Source organism: Aulonocara sp. 'chitande type north' Nkhata Bay, linkage group LG23 (assembly GCF_057382095.1).
Source record: "Aulonocara sp. 'chitande type north' Nkhata Bay isolate Kocher_YH1m ecotype deep benthic linkage group LG23, A_spYH_male_GT1.1, whole genome shotgun sequence".
Lineage (NCBI taxonomy): Eukaryota > Metazoa > Chordata > Actinopteri > Cichliformes > Cichlidae > Aulonocara > Aulonocara sp. 'chitande type north' Nkhata Bay.
In genome coordinates this window covers 23,050,562-23,066,964 of record NC_141365.1, presented here as the reverse complement: position 1 = coordinate 23,066,964, position 16,403 = coordinate 23,050,562, and the positions used below count along the sequence as shown (strand labels likewise).

The 16,403-nt window shown below is 39.6% G+C and overlaps 1 protein-coding gene across 1 annotated transcript in view; it reads left to right on the top strand.

The window, feature by feature from the left end:
* The first annotated feature begins 1,353 nt into the window (after window positions 1-1,353).
* LOC147301742 (uncharacterized) overlaps window positions 1,354-16,403 on the top strand; it is a 61,833-nt gene continuing 46,783 nt past the window's right edge. Inside the window, exons 1-5 of the mRNA XM_086282387.1 lie at window positions 1,354-1,438; window positions 4,020-4,211; window positions 7,786-8,214; window positions 8,347-9,985; window positions 10,102-10,362. Coding sequence (XP_086138513.1) covers window positions 7,824-8,214; window positions 8,347-9,985; window positions 10,102-10,362 — 2,291 coding nt within the window. The 5' untranslated portion in view covers window positions 1,354-1,438; window positions 4,020-4,211; window positions 7,786-7,823. The remainder of the gene's footprint in view (window positions 1,439-4,019; window positions 4,212-7,785; window positions 8,215-8,346; window positions 9,986-10,101; window positions 10,363-16,403) is intronic.

Genomic DNA, 16,403 nt, shown 5'->3' with positions numbered 1-16,403 from the left:
CAGACAAAGAGGAACGATCCTAAAAGATGTGGTCTCTGTGATGTTTGGACACACTGAACTAGTAACATACTGGTAAAATTCATGAGGAAGAGGCGGACAGTTTTTAAGCTTTACTTTTCGGCTGTTTCTCTGATTCATGAGTAAAGAAAGCACACAGCCCTACCCTCTGGTTCCCATAAACTGCCTCCCCTCTATGGACTAAAACTCTAATGTTATATAACTCAGTGAAGTATTCAGAATCTAGACTTTTAATCTCCAGTGTTTCACCTTCCTGTTATTTTTGCACTAGATATCTGAAGGAATGGAAATGAATTGTAGATAAATTGTGGCAAAGTGGGTCACTGGGTCCTAGTCCTATGTCCTTGTGTTTAGTATCTCTTTTCTGTCATGTGCCTCCATGTTTGTTCCTTTCCTTGTTTCAAGGGTGAAGTGTTTTCACTTCTCTCATCGCCCTTCTCTGTATATATTCTGTCTGGTTTCCCTTTGTCCCTTGTCAGACTTTCTGTTCTTCTCATGTCACGCTCCAGGTTGTTCAGGTTTTAAGATCTATGTCTCTACTGTTTAGTATTTTAGTTCTCCCAGTTTAGTTCTAGTTAGTTTCATCTGAGTTTCCTTCTACTAATTGTTTTGTATTCTTCACCAGCCTTAAATAAACAGCTGGCTCTTGGTTAAGATTTAGTTTTGCTTCCATGCAGAATCTGCAGACTATGTGTGTGTGTGTGTGTGTGTGTGTGTGTGTGTGTGTGTGTGTGTGTGTGTGGGGGGGGTGTCTTCGAGAGCTCTATAGATTCTGATTAAACTTCAGCACAGCAGAGCCAAATTAAATAATAATGTACAGCTTAATAACTTGTACATGTATAAACTTGAAAATGATCTAAATTATTTTATATCAATATGGCACCGCTGAAGATCATTCATGCGAGTCCAAGCTGGTGAAAAATAGAGAATACAATCTAGTTTCTCTCCCAAGGATTGGCTTCTTACCTCATCTTCTTCTGGTATCATTTTCAAAGCATATAAATAAATAAATAAATAAATAAATACTTAAGCACAAACTATGACAAAAAGAAAGAAAAAAAAATCTAAATTACATTGTTTAACTTGAAAGTTTTGAAAGTTTTTATTTACTGAAAATGTTTTCAGATATGTAAAACTATATGTCCAGCAATGTTATTTATTCCCTTCACTCTTCTTACAGTAGTGTTTATTTCCTCATCATTTCCAGTACTCCACACTGTGGCATATTTTTACAGGGCTGATTGTCAGCTGTATGTGTACTAATGGTGACATCTAGTGGATCCTAAAAGCTTTAACGGAAAGTTTATAGTAAAAGCAGCTCAGCCTGAACACACCCAGAGATTAAAAGAACAAGTTTTGAGAGACTGCCAAAGGAAAACAGTTTCTATGATATCTGGAGGCAGAGAGCAGCATCACACAGGTACGATTATAAGGAAAAGATGAACAGTTTTCAAACTGCAGGAACTTCGTTTTAAGGTTGTTTCTAAATGTGACACGAAACAGACTTTTTACAGCCCTTTGGTTTCCCCATCGCCTCCGCACAGAGGTCACCAGCTGTTGAGGTGAACTGGAAATTTGAGATAACATCATAAATATTTATAAATAACTCACTGCGTTATCTCTAACTCTTTAAACTTCAGGTTTAAACTTTCTGTCTGTCCGTTTGGAGATCCGCGTTTTATGTTCTTTATGGTAAATGACCCGCATGTGTAGGCTAACTCGAGGAGCTCAGTGTTAAAGGTCAAGGGTTTTTTTTTTCCGTTTCGACGAAAAACAAACCGGATTTTTCGTACGTCATATAAACCCTTTGTTTACATTATTTTGAAACAAAGGGCTTCCTGTAACTTTGTGATGTTGTTGGTAAATAAGGAAGTTTTATTCGGATCAACAGCCCTGTACTTTGTCAAATTCCAAATGCTACAAATTAAAATCTCCGGGATCATAAACACAGACAGTGTTAGAGACGCTCAGAGAGAAAAACGGAGATCTGTGGTTAGACCGCGTAGACATGTTTTGGGATCAAGCCTATAAACGCAGCTTTCTGTAAAAGAGCCTCTCATGCTCAGTCATTTGGGAGCTAACCACGCTAACCGCTGCTAGCTCGGGAATGCCTCTGTGTCCACCCGGAAGAACTGGAGGCAGCCTCCACAACTGCCAGCTTATGGAAGTCGGTCACGTGGTGGTGACAGTTATCCTCGTTTGTGTACAGCTGAACTGTTATAATGAAGTTTAAATTCAGATTTATAAGTGCAAAGTTTATCATTACCATTATTATTAGTAGTATTAATTGGAGATGCAACAAGCATTTACAGATGAAACCTAACTAAAACGAAACTAAAACTAACTAAACTTTTAGTTTGGGAGTAAAAATATAGCTCACACTTTTCAGTGCTGAAGACTTGCTGCTGATTCAGTGTCCTGATGCTGCAGACTTGCATTTTAATAGCAGCTTCATTTCTCTCATTTATTTTCTAACATTGCAAGTTCTCTTTCTTTCAAACGTGAAAGTATAAATAAAAACTCATCTAAACTGCATCATCTAAAGTATATAAATATCTTCATATTTTACAAATGAATTTGTTTAGTTGTTAATAAAGTTCTGTCTGTATTCCAAATGTTTTATAAATATGTGACATAAATGTTCTAATGCGGTCTAAATTAATGTTAAATTATATCACCATAAAAAGCTGATAAAAAGCTGATGATTTTTGACATATTTGAACAAGCAAACATGTGATCTTTTTCAAAACATTGTCTACCAGAGGTGTGGACTCGAGTCACATGACTTGGGCTCGAGTCAGACTCGAGTCATTAATTTTATGACCTTAGACTTGACTTGAAAAAGTGTTCTAAGACTTGTGACTTGACTTGGACTTTTACACCAATGACCTGGGACTTGAATTGGACTTGAACCGGTTTACTTGAAGAGACTTGATATTTCACTCCAATTATAAAATTTAACACGCATATTATGTAGAAAGTGTTATTCATTTGTTCAATTCATTCAATTCAAACCACACTCCGTATGTATGTCTGCGTGAGCTGTAGCACAGCCAATCAAATTAACTCAAAAATGCTGCAAGGAGTTATTTTTTTCTCATACATAAACTATGAAGTATTCAACAAAAAACCGAAATGCAATATGCAAAACATGCAAGAAGAGAATCACAGACAGAGATGGAACAACTTCCAACTTTGTCCGACAGTTGAAGTTCCATAAAGAACAGGAGGTGGTCCTTCTCTTTTGCTAAGATGAGATAGCTGACTTCATCTAACTAGCAAATGTTGTCCAGGCTCCGTTGGTGATGCAGTTTTTTTTAATGTGTATGATATTTTTGTCATGCGATTTTAAAGCCGGTCCAACAAGCGCATCCAAGAATAACATGCAGCTTATCTCAGAACTGTCGGTGAAAATTATTCTTGGAGTTAAGTTTAATTGAGCTGCATTCTAAAGAGGTGCAATTTCACAATTTGTGTATATTTTCTAAGTTCACTATTTTGTCATGTGTTGAGAAAAACACAGATTTAAAAATCACATGGTCTAATATTTACATTTAGCATAACTGCAACATTCTTTTAATTTTTTTTTTTTTTTTGTAAGACTCGAAAGGACTTGAAATTCAAAGTTTCAGACTTGTGACTTTACTTGGACTTTTACACCAGTGACTTGAGACTCGACTCTGACTTGCCTGACATTACTTGAGACTTTACTTGTGACTTGAGGATAAAGACTTGAGACTTACTTGAGACTTGCAAAACAATGACTTGGTCCCACCTCTGTTGTCTACAAATAAAGTTGCACATTACACAGAAACTACAGTTAACTAAATGCAACAAATAATTTGTTCAACATCAAGTATTACGTTATTATGTGGAAAACAAAACAAAACATCAAACCGTAGTATCTTCCCTTTTAGATGCTTTTTCACTCTTTATAATTGCTGGACAACATATGAGTATTTAAGAGTAATCCTGTTGTGGATTTTTCTCAATTTTTTCAGGCTATTAATTCTGCTGCTGCTGCTATCTGGACGAAGTTTAAACCATGACAACACCAAACCAATGAAGTCCACCTGGTCTGCAACTCGTCATACTTACCATAACACCAGCCAGGATGTTAACCCCCTAGCTTTGGTGTATTAAACATCCACTTACTGGCAAGGGGCATCTTGTCCAGGATCTCCTCTCTGACTGTAAGTTAGACTTCTTGACTGAAACATTGCAACAGACTGGAGACTTTTTCTCACTCAATGAAGCCACTCCATCTGAGTCTTTTTGAACCTGTCATACACTCAACAAAAATATAAACGCAACACCTTTGTTACTGCTCCCATTCCCCATGGGATGGACGTAGAGACCTAAAATTCATTCCAGATACACAATATAACCATCCCTCCCAAACAGTGGTCACAAATCAGTCCAAATGTGTGGTAGTGGGCACATCTGCTATATTGAGATAATCCATCCCACCTCACAGGTGTGCCACATCAGGATGCTGATCTGACATCATGAGTAGTGCACAGGTGTACCTCAGACTGCCCACAACAAAAGGCCACCCTGGAATGTGCAGTTTTTTGCGCTATTGGGGGTCTGGGGACCCAGAACCGGTCAGTATCTGGTGTGACCACCATTTGCCTCATGCAGTGCAACACATCGTCGCATGGAGTCTATCAGATTGCCAATTGTGGCCTGTGGAATGTTGGTCCACTCCACTTCAATGGCTGTGCGAGGTTGTTGGATATTCGTGGGAACTGGTACACGCTGTCGTATACGCCGGTCAAGCACATCCCGAACATGCTCAATGGGTGACATGTCCGGTGAGTATGCTGGCCATGCAAGAACTGGGACATTCTCAGCTGCCATCTGCCCTGAACAATGTGAACCATGATTCATCCGTGAAGCGCACACCTCTCCAACGTGCCAGACGCCATCGAATGTGAGCATTTGCCCACACAAGTCTGTTACGGCGACGAGCTGGAGTCAGGTCAAGACCCCGATGAGGACGACGGGCATGCAGTTGAGCGTCCCTGAGACGGTTTCTGACAGTTTGTGCAGAAATTGTTTGGTTGTGCAAACCAATTGTTCCAGCAGCTGTCTGAGTGGCTGGTCTCAGACGATCTTGGAGGTGAACCTGCTGGATGTGGAGGTCCTGGGCTGGTGTGGTTACACGAGGTCTGCGGTTGTGAGGCCGGTTGGATGTGCTGCCATATTCTCTGAAACGCCTGTGGAGACGGCTTATGGTTGAGAAATGAACATTCAATGCACGGGCGACAGATCTGGTTGACATTCCTGCTGTCAGCATGCCAATTGCACGCTCCCTCATTGCTTGTGGCATCTGTGGCATTTTGCTGTGAGACAAAACTGCACATTCCAGGGTGGCCTTTTGTTGTGGGCAGTCTGAGGTACACCTGTGCACTACTCATGATGTCAGATCAGCATCCTGATGTGGCACACCTGTGAGGTGGGATGGATTATCTCAATATAGCAGATGTGCCCACTACCACACATTTGGACTGATTTGTGACCACTGTTTGGGAGGGATGGTTATATTGTGTATCTGGAATGAATTTTAGGTCTCTACGTCCATCCCATGGGGAATGGGAGAAGTAACAAAGGTGTTGCGTTTCTATTTTTGTTGAGTGTACTTGAGGCTTAGGGAAGAACAGGGGTCTTGCGATGATCCATTGCAAGCACTGGAAAGTTCTTCCTGTGTTCCTCTGTTCCCATCTTTCACTCATTGAAATTCACCACTTTAAAGGTCCCTCTACATACTCTTAAAATCATATAACCTGTTTACCGACCACCTAAACCAAAGAAGTATTTTTTTTAATGACTTTGCTGCTCTTCTTACTCATTTCTCTGTACTTTCTTCTAACATGATGATCTTTGCTAACATTAATTTGGACAGTGATAATAACTCCCATTCCAGACAATTCACATTCTCCTCTCCCTTAATGCATTAGGTGGTATACAAGTGGATTGCTATGGGCCTTAACAAAGTAGACTGGGATTAACACTGGGGAAGCAGGTATGTAAGCAGGGTGCCAAGCTTGTTAGCATTGGAGCTGAACTGCATCTGTAAGACTGTATGCAGTCTCTGGGTGTCCTCCAAAATGACAGATGTTGCATCAGGTGTTAAATCACTGGGAAATGAGGAGTAATCTGGTACTGGGTCTGAGTGGCTCATCAGGCAAAAGCTGTAGTGTAAAAGAAAAAGCAGACAAACAGAGTAACAAGCTCCAATACATTTATTTACTTGAAAGAAGCCAATAGCATGCACAATAAATGTCTATGCAAGAGCTCACCAAGGCACTTGCATAGAGTTTCATTTATATACTCCCTCCAACGTTATCCTATAACAAAAACTCAAAAGTTATAACAGGGGTCGGCAACCCTGGGCACGTGAAGGGTTAACTAATGGCACAATATATATATATATATATATATATATATATAAAAAGCTTTCTGGTTTGATCAGAAAAGAAAACATTGGTCCATACACCTGAAAGTCCTGAAAACACATTGCGAATTCTGTCTCGAGTCTACAGATGTATCCGTGTATTTCTGCGGTGCTGATGCTGTGCTGAGTGGACAGCTCCTGAAGCATTTGAAGGTCGGAATGTGGAAATTTCAACATCGCTTGAAAAAACTGCCAGCTAGCAACATCCCAAGAAAAAGCATGTGTATCCCTGTATTAAAAAAAACATGTCATATTGGCACAGTTTATTTTTCTTATCATTGTTGTGAGGAGACCATAATTAGCATTTGCATTGTCTGTTGTACAGTTTATTTGCTGTTATGGAGTTCTTGTTATGGATAAAACGTGTCTTTTGTGTTTCAGAATAGCTGATAACTATTCACTGATAGCTGCCAACATCTGCGAACAAATTTAATTCTAGAAAGTTGTTCTATAGAGTGTGTAACTGTTAATATAGAGCGTTATTACATTTATTGCTAATGCAATCATATGGCACACTGACTTCTGAGGAAATTTTAGATGGCACTTATCATCAGATAGGTTTTTGTATTTCTCTCATTACTGGTGAACTCCGCTATTACTCCCTGCTCTATTTCAGCCCACTTGTCAACCAATCAGCGTTGGGCAGCTGCATACATTATCCACTTTGCGCAGGCAGGGTCTCACATGGGTGAAAACCCCTCTCCCCCCTCTGTCTGACTGAAAAGTATATATAGACAGACACATTTGCAAAACTAAAATTCCACTTAGCAAAAATCTACAAAGGGATAAAATTAGCAGGTGCTAACAAAGTGGCTAGAGGCAACACATCATAAGGTTAACAGCACCAACCATGTTGGCAGACACGTTTCACAAGGATGGTAAATACATCAATTTAAAATGTTACCATTTCTTCTGGAGAAATTTTATATTTTTGACTAGATGTGTGTAAAGTTTTCTTTGAAGGTTTCATACATTCTTATATATTTGTTAAATTGTAAAAAGCAAGCTGCAGTTTGTTATCTGGGTTTACAGACAGACTGTTATAATATGTTGTGTTGTCTATTATCACTGTATATTATTGCAGCATTATTCTCAGTATTATCGGATTGCTAATTTTATTGAATTGCAAGTCATTGTTAAGCTGTAAATATTAATTGGGTTTAAATTATATATATATATATATATATATATATATATATATATATATATAAAAAACCTAATACATCAATAATATAATAACTATAAACAGTTCAAATATAGTTAAACTGTTTAAATGAACATTTTTAAATTGGTATTTTGATCTGCAGGTCAGTGAAGTTGGGTCAGCGTGTACACATAAGGAAACATGGCCTGCACATCACAGTCCGCATTAGACTATGTCAAGCATGCCAAACCCCATCTTATAAGCGGATTAAAGGATCTCTCTGTGATTTTGGAGAACTTGAATCAGAAAGGAGTTCTTGGTGATGAAGAAGTCAGCAATATAAAGGCAGAGAAAACTGATAAAGACAAAAGAAGAACAACACTGATCTCAGTCATAAAAAAAGGGGAAGCAGCCTGCTATGAGTTACTCAAGATTATCGACATGACAAGGAAGAGGACTTTAGAGAAACTGCTTCTTCCTCCTGAGAAAAACAGCGATGCTTCCACTGAGAAAAACAAGTTTGATCTGCATCATTGGATCAGCTGCTTTTCCTTCAAGGAGGAGACACAAGTCGATACAAACTACTTACAAGGTATTTTGTAGTAAAATCTTGATAAAAATAAAATCTTTGATGTATTGACGAACTGCACTTTAATGCATTGGATAAATGTATCTGTTACAACTGCTTTAATTCATAGTGAATTTGTTTTCTCACTGCTTTTAGGGCCAAGGTCATGCCACAAATATCAGGAAATGTTAAAGTCAAATGCAAAAGAGAAGTCAAATGAGTTTTGGGCAGCAAGTAAAAATTGGTTTGAAGGAAACAAGACGCCTGATCTGTCATACTCATCACTTATATTAGACACAGAGCAAAGTGTTTGTCCATCTAAAATAAAAAAATTTAAAAAAAGGAAAAGCAAGCTGAGTCGCCCTAAAAAACTGAGGACATACATCCCCGAAGAGAAACCCACCATTTCTCCCAGTGAGCTGCTGAAAACGGATAAAAACATTCTCTTGGTTGGAAAACCTGGAATTGGAAAGACAGCACTGACTCGTGAAATGCTGAGACTCTGGGCAGAAAGAGAAAGCAAAGAGCTTGATTACATGTTTTACTTTGACATGAGGGAAACAGCACAGATCGTGAACGCCAAAAATTTGGAGGAACTTCTTTTCAGCTTTTTTTGTGATCTAGATGAAGACAAAGATGAAGTCTTACAGGACATACAGAGTCACTCTGACAATGTTACAATTATTTTTGATGGACTCACAGATATCTCTTCACCAGTGGTTACAAAGATTTTAAAGAACAAATTACTACCTCTCGCAAAGATCATCATAACATGCAGACCAGATGATGAGGATACAAAGTTGTTTTCTGGAGACTTTATCAGAGTGGAGGTGAAAGGCTTTAGTGAGCAGACTATTAAAACATACTTATCTGCAACACTCGGTGAAGATCAGACGAAGGTTTTGAGTAGCGTGGAACTGATAACTCTTTGTCATGTCCCCATGTATGCACTGATGATGGCTGTTTGCTTTTCATCAAAAGATGCTCCACAGCCATGTACAATAACTGAGATCTACATCAATATTGTTCGATTCTGCCTTCAGATAAACAGCAAAACAAAGAACCAAAAGCTGAATTTCTTCATCAAAACCAAGAGAGAAGAAATTCTGTCTCTAGCTGAAGCTGCTTTTCTTGCAACCCAACAAAAATCTGTGAACCTGACAGACCTGACCTGTGAAGACATCTGTGTCCTGTCCTTCCTGAAACCACTTCTCATCAAGGTGGCCCCGACTGAAACAATAACCACACATGCATTCCTCCATTACACAGTGCAGGAGTTTTTTGCAGCACTGTGGCTCCTGAAGAATCCTGATAAAGTCAGAGATGTTTTTCAGCAGTGCCTCACAGAGGAGAAGAAACACATGAAACATCTGATCCCCTTCATGTGTCGATTGTTGAATGAGAAGAGCCCAAGTTTGATGAAGCATCTGATTCCAGATCAGGACCTGAAGAATACATCTAACTGGTTCTTCAAGGAGCTGATAAACACATTTCTTCCTCATCTGTGTGAGCAAGAAGAGGCTGATACTGAGGGCAGTGGGCTCCATGTCGACATACTGTTCGTATGCCAGTGCTTGTATGAGTCCCAGAGTCCTGAAGCATGCGTCTACCTTCTAGACAAACTGGACTACCATCTTGACCTCAGTGGAGACAGTCTGGATCCTTACCCTTGCTGTGCTGTGGCCTTTGTGGTCACTCAGTCAAAAGAAAGGAAAATAAGGCTGAACCTCGAGGACGTGACGATATCAGAACAAGGAATGAGACAGCTGTTTGGATGCTTTGAAAATGTCCAATGGTAAGAATGAACATGTAGATTTAGGGTTATATTACTGCTTAGGTTACAACCTGTAATAAGACTCATATTCTTGGTTAGTTTTACAATGAGATAATGATCTCTTCTTTCAATTATAGGTCTGACTCTCTGGCTCGACAGCTGTGGGAGCTTTTTCTTATCAGTGAAGAGCAGATGGACTTTGAAACCTTACTCAGCCTAGATGGAAACCTTCACCTTCCAGTTGATAGTGAAAAGCAGCTTTATGAAAGAGCTGTGGAAGTCATGCAGAGGATGCCTACAAAGGTTAATGTCTGCCTCTACTGGGACAATGAAACTCCTCCCTGTCACAGTCAGTGTGAGTCTCTGCTAAAGACTTTCCCGTTCATCAGCTCAGTCAGGTATGTAGCTTTTCCTTTCAAATAATTATGTACCTGCTTATTTTTATAGTCTGTGACTGTTAAAAAAAGAGACTTATTTTGTGGTGGCATTTTAAAAAATAGAAAAGGAGCTTTAAATTTTGAACTGAAAGCTGGATAATGTGATTACCGTAAATCCCGGACTACAGAGCGCACCTGATTAAAAGCCGCATGCTCTAATTTTAGAAAGAAAATCAATTTTGTACTTGTACAGGCCGCACCGGATTTAAAGCCGTATGCGTTTCACTTGTAATATGAGATATTTACACAGAAATATTACACGTGAGGATTTTTAACGTTTAATTTCATCCGTAAGCTAACGTAAACGTTATGGTAACATACAAAAATACATACTGCAAATGCTTTTTTTCCTCGAACAGTGCCTGTAACACGGCTACCTTTAAGTATACGTACGTATCGGTAACACACAAATTACGATGCTTATGGTTTTTTTACGGAACAGTGCACAAACAACATTACAACGTCTCTTAACAACCGGTAAAAAATATATACCATATATATACTACTTATCAATTTATTAGTCTACTGTTACCAGGCAAAATATTTTTGGCCGTATGAAAAAAAATATGCATTAGCCGCACGTCAGTATAAGTTCACAGTGTGGGAAAAATGTAACGGCTTATGACCCGAAAACTACGGTAAATCTGAGGCCTTACATTTCATAGAATCCGAGAGGCCTCAGGCTGGTCTCATGGTGCTTGATGAATCTGAATGTCTAATTTGTTAGTTTTCATTTCATTCATGAAACCCCAATTCAGAAAAAGTTCAGAATTCGGGGATACTATTTAAAATTTACATAAAAAACAAATAGGAAATCTCATAAACCCATATTTTATTCACAATAGAACACAAAACCTATTAAATATCAAAACCTGTTGTGAACCAAAGAAAATTTAACATTTTAGGGAAAATATTAGGATACTTTGCATTTATTGGCTGCAACACATTTCAAAAATTTGGGATGAGGCCAACAAAAGGCTGGCACTAAAAAGAAAAAGCTGAAGGGATGTTTTGCAACTACTTAAGAGCATTTACCATTCAGAATAATGTAGTGTAAAAAAAAAAAGACTTTGAAGATCTAATTATCTACAGTACATAATATCATCATTAGATTCAGATAATCTGAAAAAAATCTCTGTGTGCAAAGGACAAGGATGAAAAACAATATTGGATACTTATGACCTTTGAGCCCTCGGGCAGCAAACCAGCATGATTATGTCATGAAAATAATAATAATAATAATAATAATAACAATAATGGATTGCATTTATATAGCGCTTTTCTAGACACTCAAAGCGCTTTACAATTCCACTATTCATTCACTCTCACATTCACACACTGGTGGAGGCAAACCACAGTTGTAGCCACAGCTGCCCTGGGGCAGACTGACAGAAGCGAGGCTGCCATATCGCGCCATCGGCCCCTCTGGCCAACACCAGTAGGCGGTAGGGTGAAGTGTCTTGCCCAGGGACACAACGACCAGGACAGACAGAGCATCACTACATGAACTTGGGAATATTTCCAGAAATCACTGTCTGTTTACACAGTTCACTGTATTATACCAACCCAGTATCATGGCAAAGCCTGTTATAGACATGCTGGCCCACAATGTCCCTTCCATGCTTTCCCACACCAAAGCATGGACAGCATGCAAAGGTGAGGGTATGGACATACACCGACTGGTGAATTGAGAGCTTGACTTTTACACTCAGGTCTCTCTTCACCATGACAGACTGGGAGCGTTCGGATTACTGCAGCCGCAGCATCACTCTCTCTGTTGATCTCCCGCTCCTCGCTCACGAACAAGACCCTGAGCTACTTACTTTTCTGACAGAGGATCATGAGCTCAGACTTGGATTTGCTAATTCTCATACCTGCCGCTACACACTCAGCTCCGAACCACTCCAGTTTGAGCTGGAGGCTACCACCTGATGAAGCCAACAGAACCATATCATCTGCAAAAAGCAGAGATGAGATTCTGAGACCATCCAAGTGGAAGTCTTCTGCCACTTGGCTACACCTAGAAATTCTGTCCATAAAAATTATGAACAGAATCAGTGACAAAGGACAGCCACTGCTTGCCAGAATCTCTTTGAGGCACTCCCAAAGTCTTTTTCCGTGGCCTCACTGAACTCCTCCCACATCCCAGTTTTTGCTTCAGGCACTGTTAAAGCCATGCTCAGCTTAGCCTGTCGATGCCTCTGAAGTTCTTCAGGCTACCCAAGTCAGATAGGACTCCTTCTTCAGCCTGATGGTTCCCTTCAGCACTGGTGTCCACTGTCTGGTTTGGTGGTTACCACAACAACAGGCATCAACATGCCAGCATAGATCTGATAACATGATTATCTAATTGATCATTGACCTGTGGCCTAGAGTATCCTGGTCCCACGTGCACTTATGGACACCCTTATGTTCGAACATGGTGTTTGTTATGGACAAACTGTGGTCTGCACAGAAGTCCACTAGGAGAACACCGCTTGTGTTCAGAATTGGCAGGTCATTTCCCCCAGTCACACACCTCCATGTCTCACTGTTGTTGCCTGCATGAATGTTGAAGTATCACACTAGGACGACAGAGTCCCCAGGTGGAGCACCCTCAAAGACCCCACATAGGGACTCCAAGAAGGCTGGGTACTCTGAACTGTACGTGCAGACCATAATCGGGACCTGTTTCCCGAGCAAAGGTGTAGGGAACCAGACCCTCTCATCCATTAGGAAAAACTCCAATGTACAGGCAGCACGCAGAGAACATACTAACCCACCCCAGTCTGCCACCTCTCATTAAAGGCAACTCCAGATTGAGACAGTCCAGCCCCTCTCCAGATGACTGGCTCTGGAGCCCAAGGCATGTGTTGAGGTGAACCCAACTATATCTGGCCGGTAGCTCTCAGCCTCATGCACTTATTCAGCATCCTTACGCCACCAGAGACGTGACTTTTCATGTCCCACTGGCTAGCCTTGGTAGCTGGGGATCGGTTTGCCAATGTCTCCACGCCTTCAGTGATGTAGATGGTGGCCCTACAGAAGGGTGTTCTTTTTGTGAGCTTTGTATGGCCAGACCCCATGGATTCAACTTTCGCCCTTATGCATATTCCCTGTGCCTTGCAGCAGGGTGGGGCCCCTTTGACCCTATCCCAGGCAGGGTCAGCTGTTGCCTAGGTCTTTCACTCATAGGGGTTTTGCATCTGGGTCCTTTTCTCCCCATCACTAATTGTTTCCATCCGCCCGCTCAATCACATGACTGCCTGTGTTCTACTTTTCTTTTCTTTTCAACAGGTGCAGATTATCAGTGTTTTCTCTCTCTCTTTCTCTCTCTATCCATCTTTTTCTCCTCTATTTTTCTCTCCCTCTCTTTCTATTAATTTTCTCCCCGGTGTTTCTTTCTTGTTTTTCTTTTCCATCCCCCTGTCTTGTCCATTATGGTTGTAATAACTCAAAATAAAAAAATCCTAGTAAAGTTCTAATAAAATATGACTACCAAGTGGACCATTATAGCAAATGTTGAAATGCTTCAGTATAGAGCTGGGCGATATGAGATTTTTTCATATCACGATATGTTTTTTTCATTTCAGGCGATAACGATATCTATCACGATATAAGCCAAATAACTATATTTGTAAGATTTAAATGTGCCGTTGCTCACAAGTAAAATGTGAAATAATCAGCAGCTTGTTTTTAAATATTTATTTCCCATAATAAGTTCAACAGGGTAGATGTACTTAAGGAACATGAGACTTTTTCAGATAAATAAAGGCAAATATTGCAAACTACACAAAAGGCAGCCGCTAAAGCGTTTAAGTTTCAAAATAGAACAAATGAAACAGACTAAATTGTCAATTCCACTTAGAAACAAAATATTAATTCTAAAAATAAATCTTAGTTTGTTTTACAGAAGAACAGACAAAACTGACTAACTTTTGTCAATATCAAATAAACTGAGAACTAAAAGGAAATTCTCAATCTCTCCTTGTTGTATAGCTGAGCTTTTCAAACAGTTTTAACAGTTACTTTAGTCTGACAAAAGACGAATGACGAATTAGCGCTTCCAGTCAGAGACTGAGGCTACGTCCACACGTACACGGGTATTTTTGAAAACAGATTTTCCGTTTCCATTTTAAAAAATAATCCCGTCCACACATAAAGGCAGAAATGAAGGAAAACGCTGCTATGAACATGCCAAAGCAGCAGGTGGCGCTAGATTCCTAACCGTGCAGAAATGTTGGCCAATCAGAAGTCTAGAAGCCTCGGTGGGAAAAAGTAAACAAAGCTGGGGCATAGAAGCAGAACCGAGTCGTATGTGTGGAGGGACAGTAACTGTGTGTATATGTAAGCATTTAAACACTGCAGAGAGTAGAATTAACAGTAACAGTATTGTAGAAATTCATTTCACCGAAACAATAACGTGGCGCACAGTGTGACGCATGCACCAGTTTATTGTATTTCCAGACTTGCTTTCGGCACAATTTACAGTGCACGCTACTCTGTTTTTTGTCAGACTTGAAATAGCCGAAATACCTTCACACTACGGAACTTCTATGGCTCTTCCGTTCGACAATCTCTCCGGCGTTGGAACCATCATCTGTTTTCTCTTCGGTCACGCTCGGTTGATTTTTCTAGTCGGCACACTCATTTCCTCCATTACCAGCTGGCTGCTTCCCAAACAAACACACGTGCGGCTTGGCACTTGTGCTGTACGTAACAAGTCACGCGACGTGACGCTGCGGCTGTGATTGGTTCGGCTCTGCGCTACTGAATTTGGATTGGCTGACCTTTTTTTTTTCTTTTTTTTTTTTTTTTTTTAAGAGGACAAGAGCGGCGAGGTCTATCGCGATAGCTTAATTTCTCTATCGAGTAAAAGTTATATCGCGATACATATCGTTATCGTTCTATCGCCCAGCTCTACTTCAGTAGTGAAAATAAATCTGCTTGACATTTTTTAGGCTTCAGACAACAATTGTGATTGCTACACTGTCAGAGAGTATAGGGGGGAAAAGTTTCAGCCTTGGCCGATAAGGACCTGTGTGTGTGTGAAACTGGTTGCAGAAATTCAAAATGAAAAGAAATGTGTCACCAGCCCATCGTTATACATGATTCTGAATGAGAGAAATTGTATAAAGTATTTTGTAATTGTTAAACACAAAATCATAATTTATACATGGTTTTACTGATATTTAACCACACTTAATTAAAATACATTAAAATAAAAATATAATCAGGTCTAAATTTAACCAATATAATGAAAAAGAAAATATCATCTACGACATGATTCTAATAACAGGCATCTCACTGACATTTCATATGGAGCGGCTTGTTTAAGCTACAAGATGGCCTCAGAGGCTGTGTGTTGATGTGAGAGAGAAGGATGGGAGGGGGAGTGAGTGAGTCAGACACTAAGGAGCTGTAATCTAAAGGAATGTCTGACTTTAACATGTATGATTTAAAAATAAGTTATATTTAATATATTGTGACCGACAAAATAAGATTATATATAAGGTATAAATAGAAATTTTTTTTTTTATATATATACATATGTATTATTTCCCCCTGCTGGTACTGGAACTTCTGCATGTGTGCCCACTTCACACTTTGGAGAGGGAAAATGTGAAATGGCCACAGTGTCTATTACACACTTTACCATGATATCAGGTTGAACTCCACATGTTAAAGCTCATATAAGATCGTGTAAAGAAGACATATGAGAACATGAAACACTGCTCCAGAAACATTGCTGTCTTCTCTAGAAAATTTGGACCCTCATCCTCTGGACTAAAGTACTAAGTCCTCTGTTCAAAAGCCTGCATCTCTGACAGTATAGAGCTTCATGGAATCTGCAGCTTGCTCAAACAGAAAGGCATCATCACTGCTAAAACTTATAAACAGGTTTTAGAGCAATATATATATATTATATATATTAAGTATTAAGTTTAAAGGCATATTATATATGCCTTTAAACTAAAGACAATGGACCTTTTTTAGGGAAGGCCCTACATATTTCAGTCAGA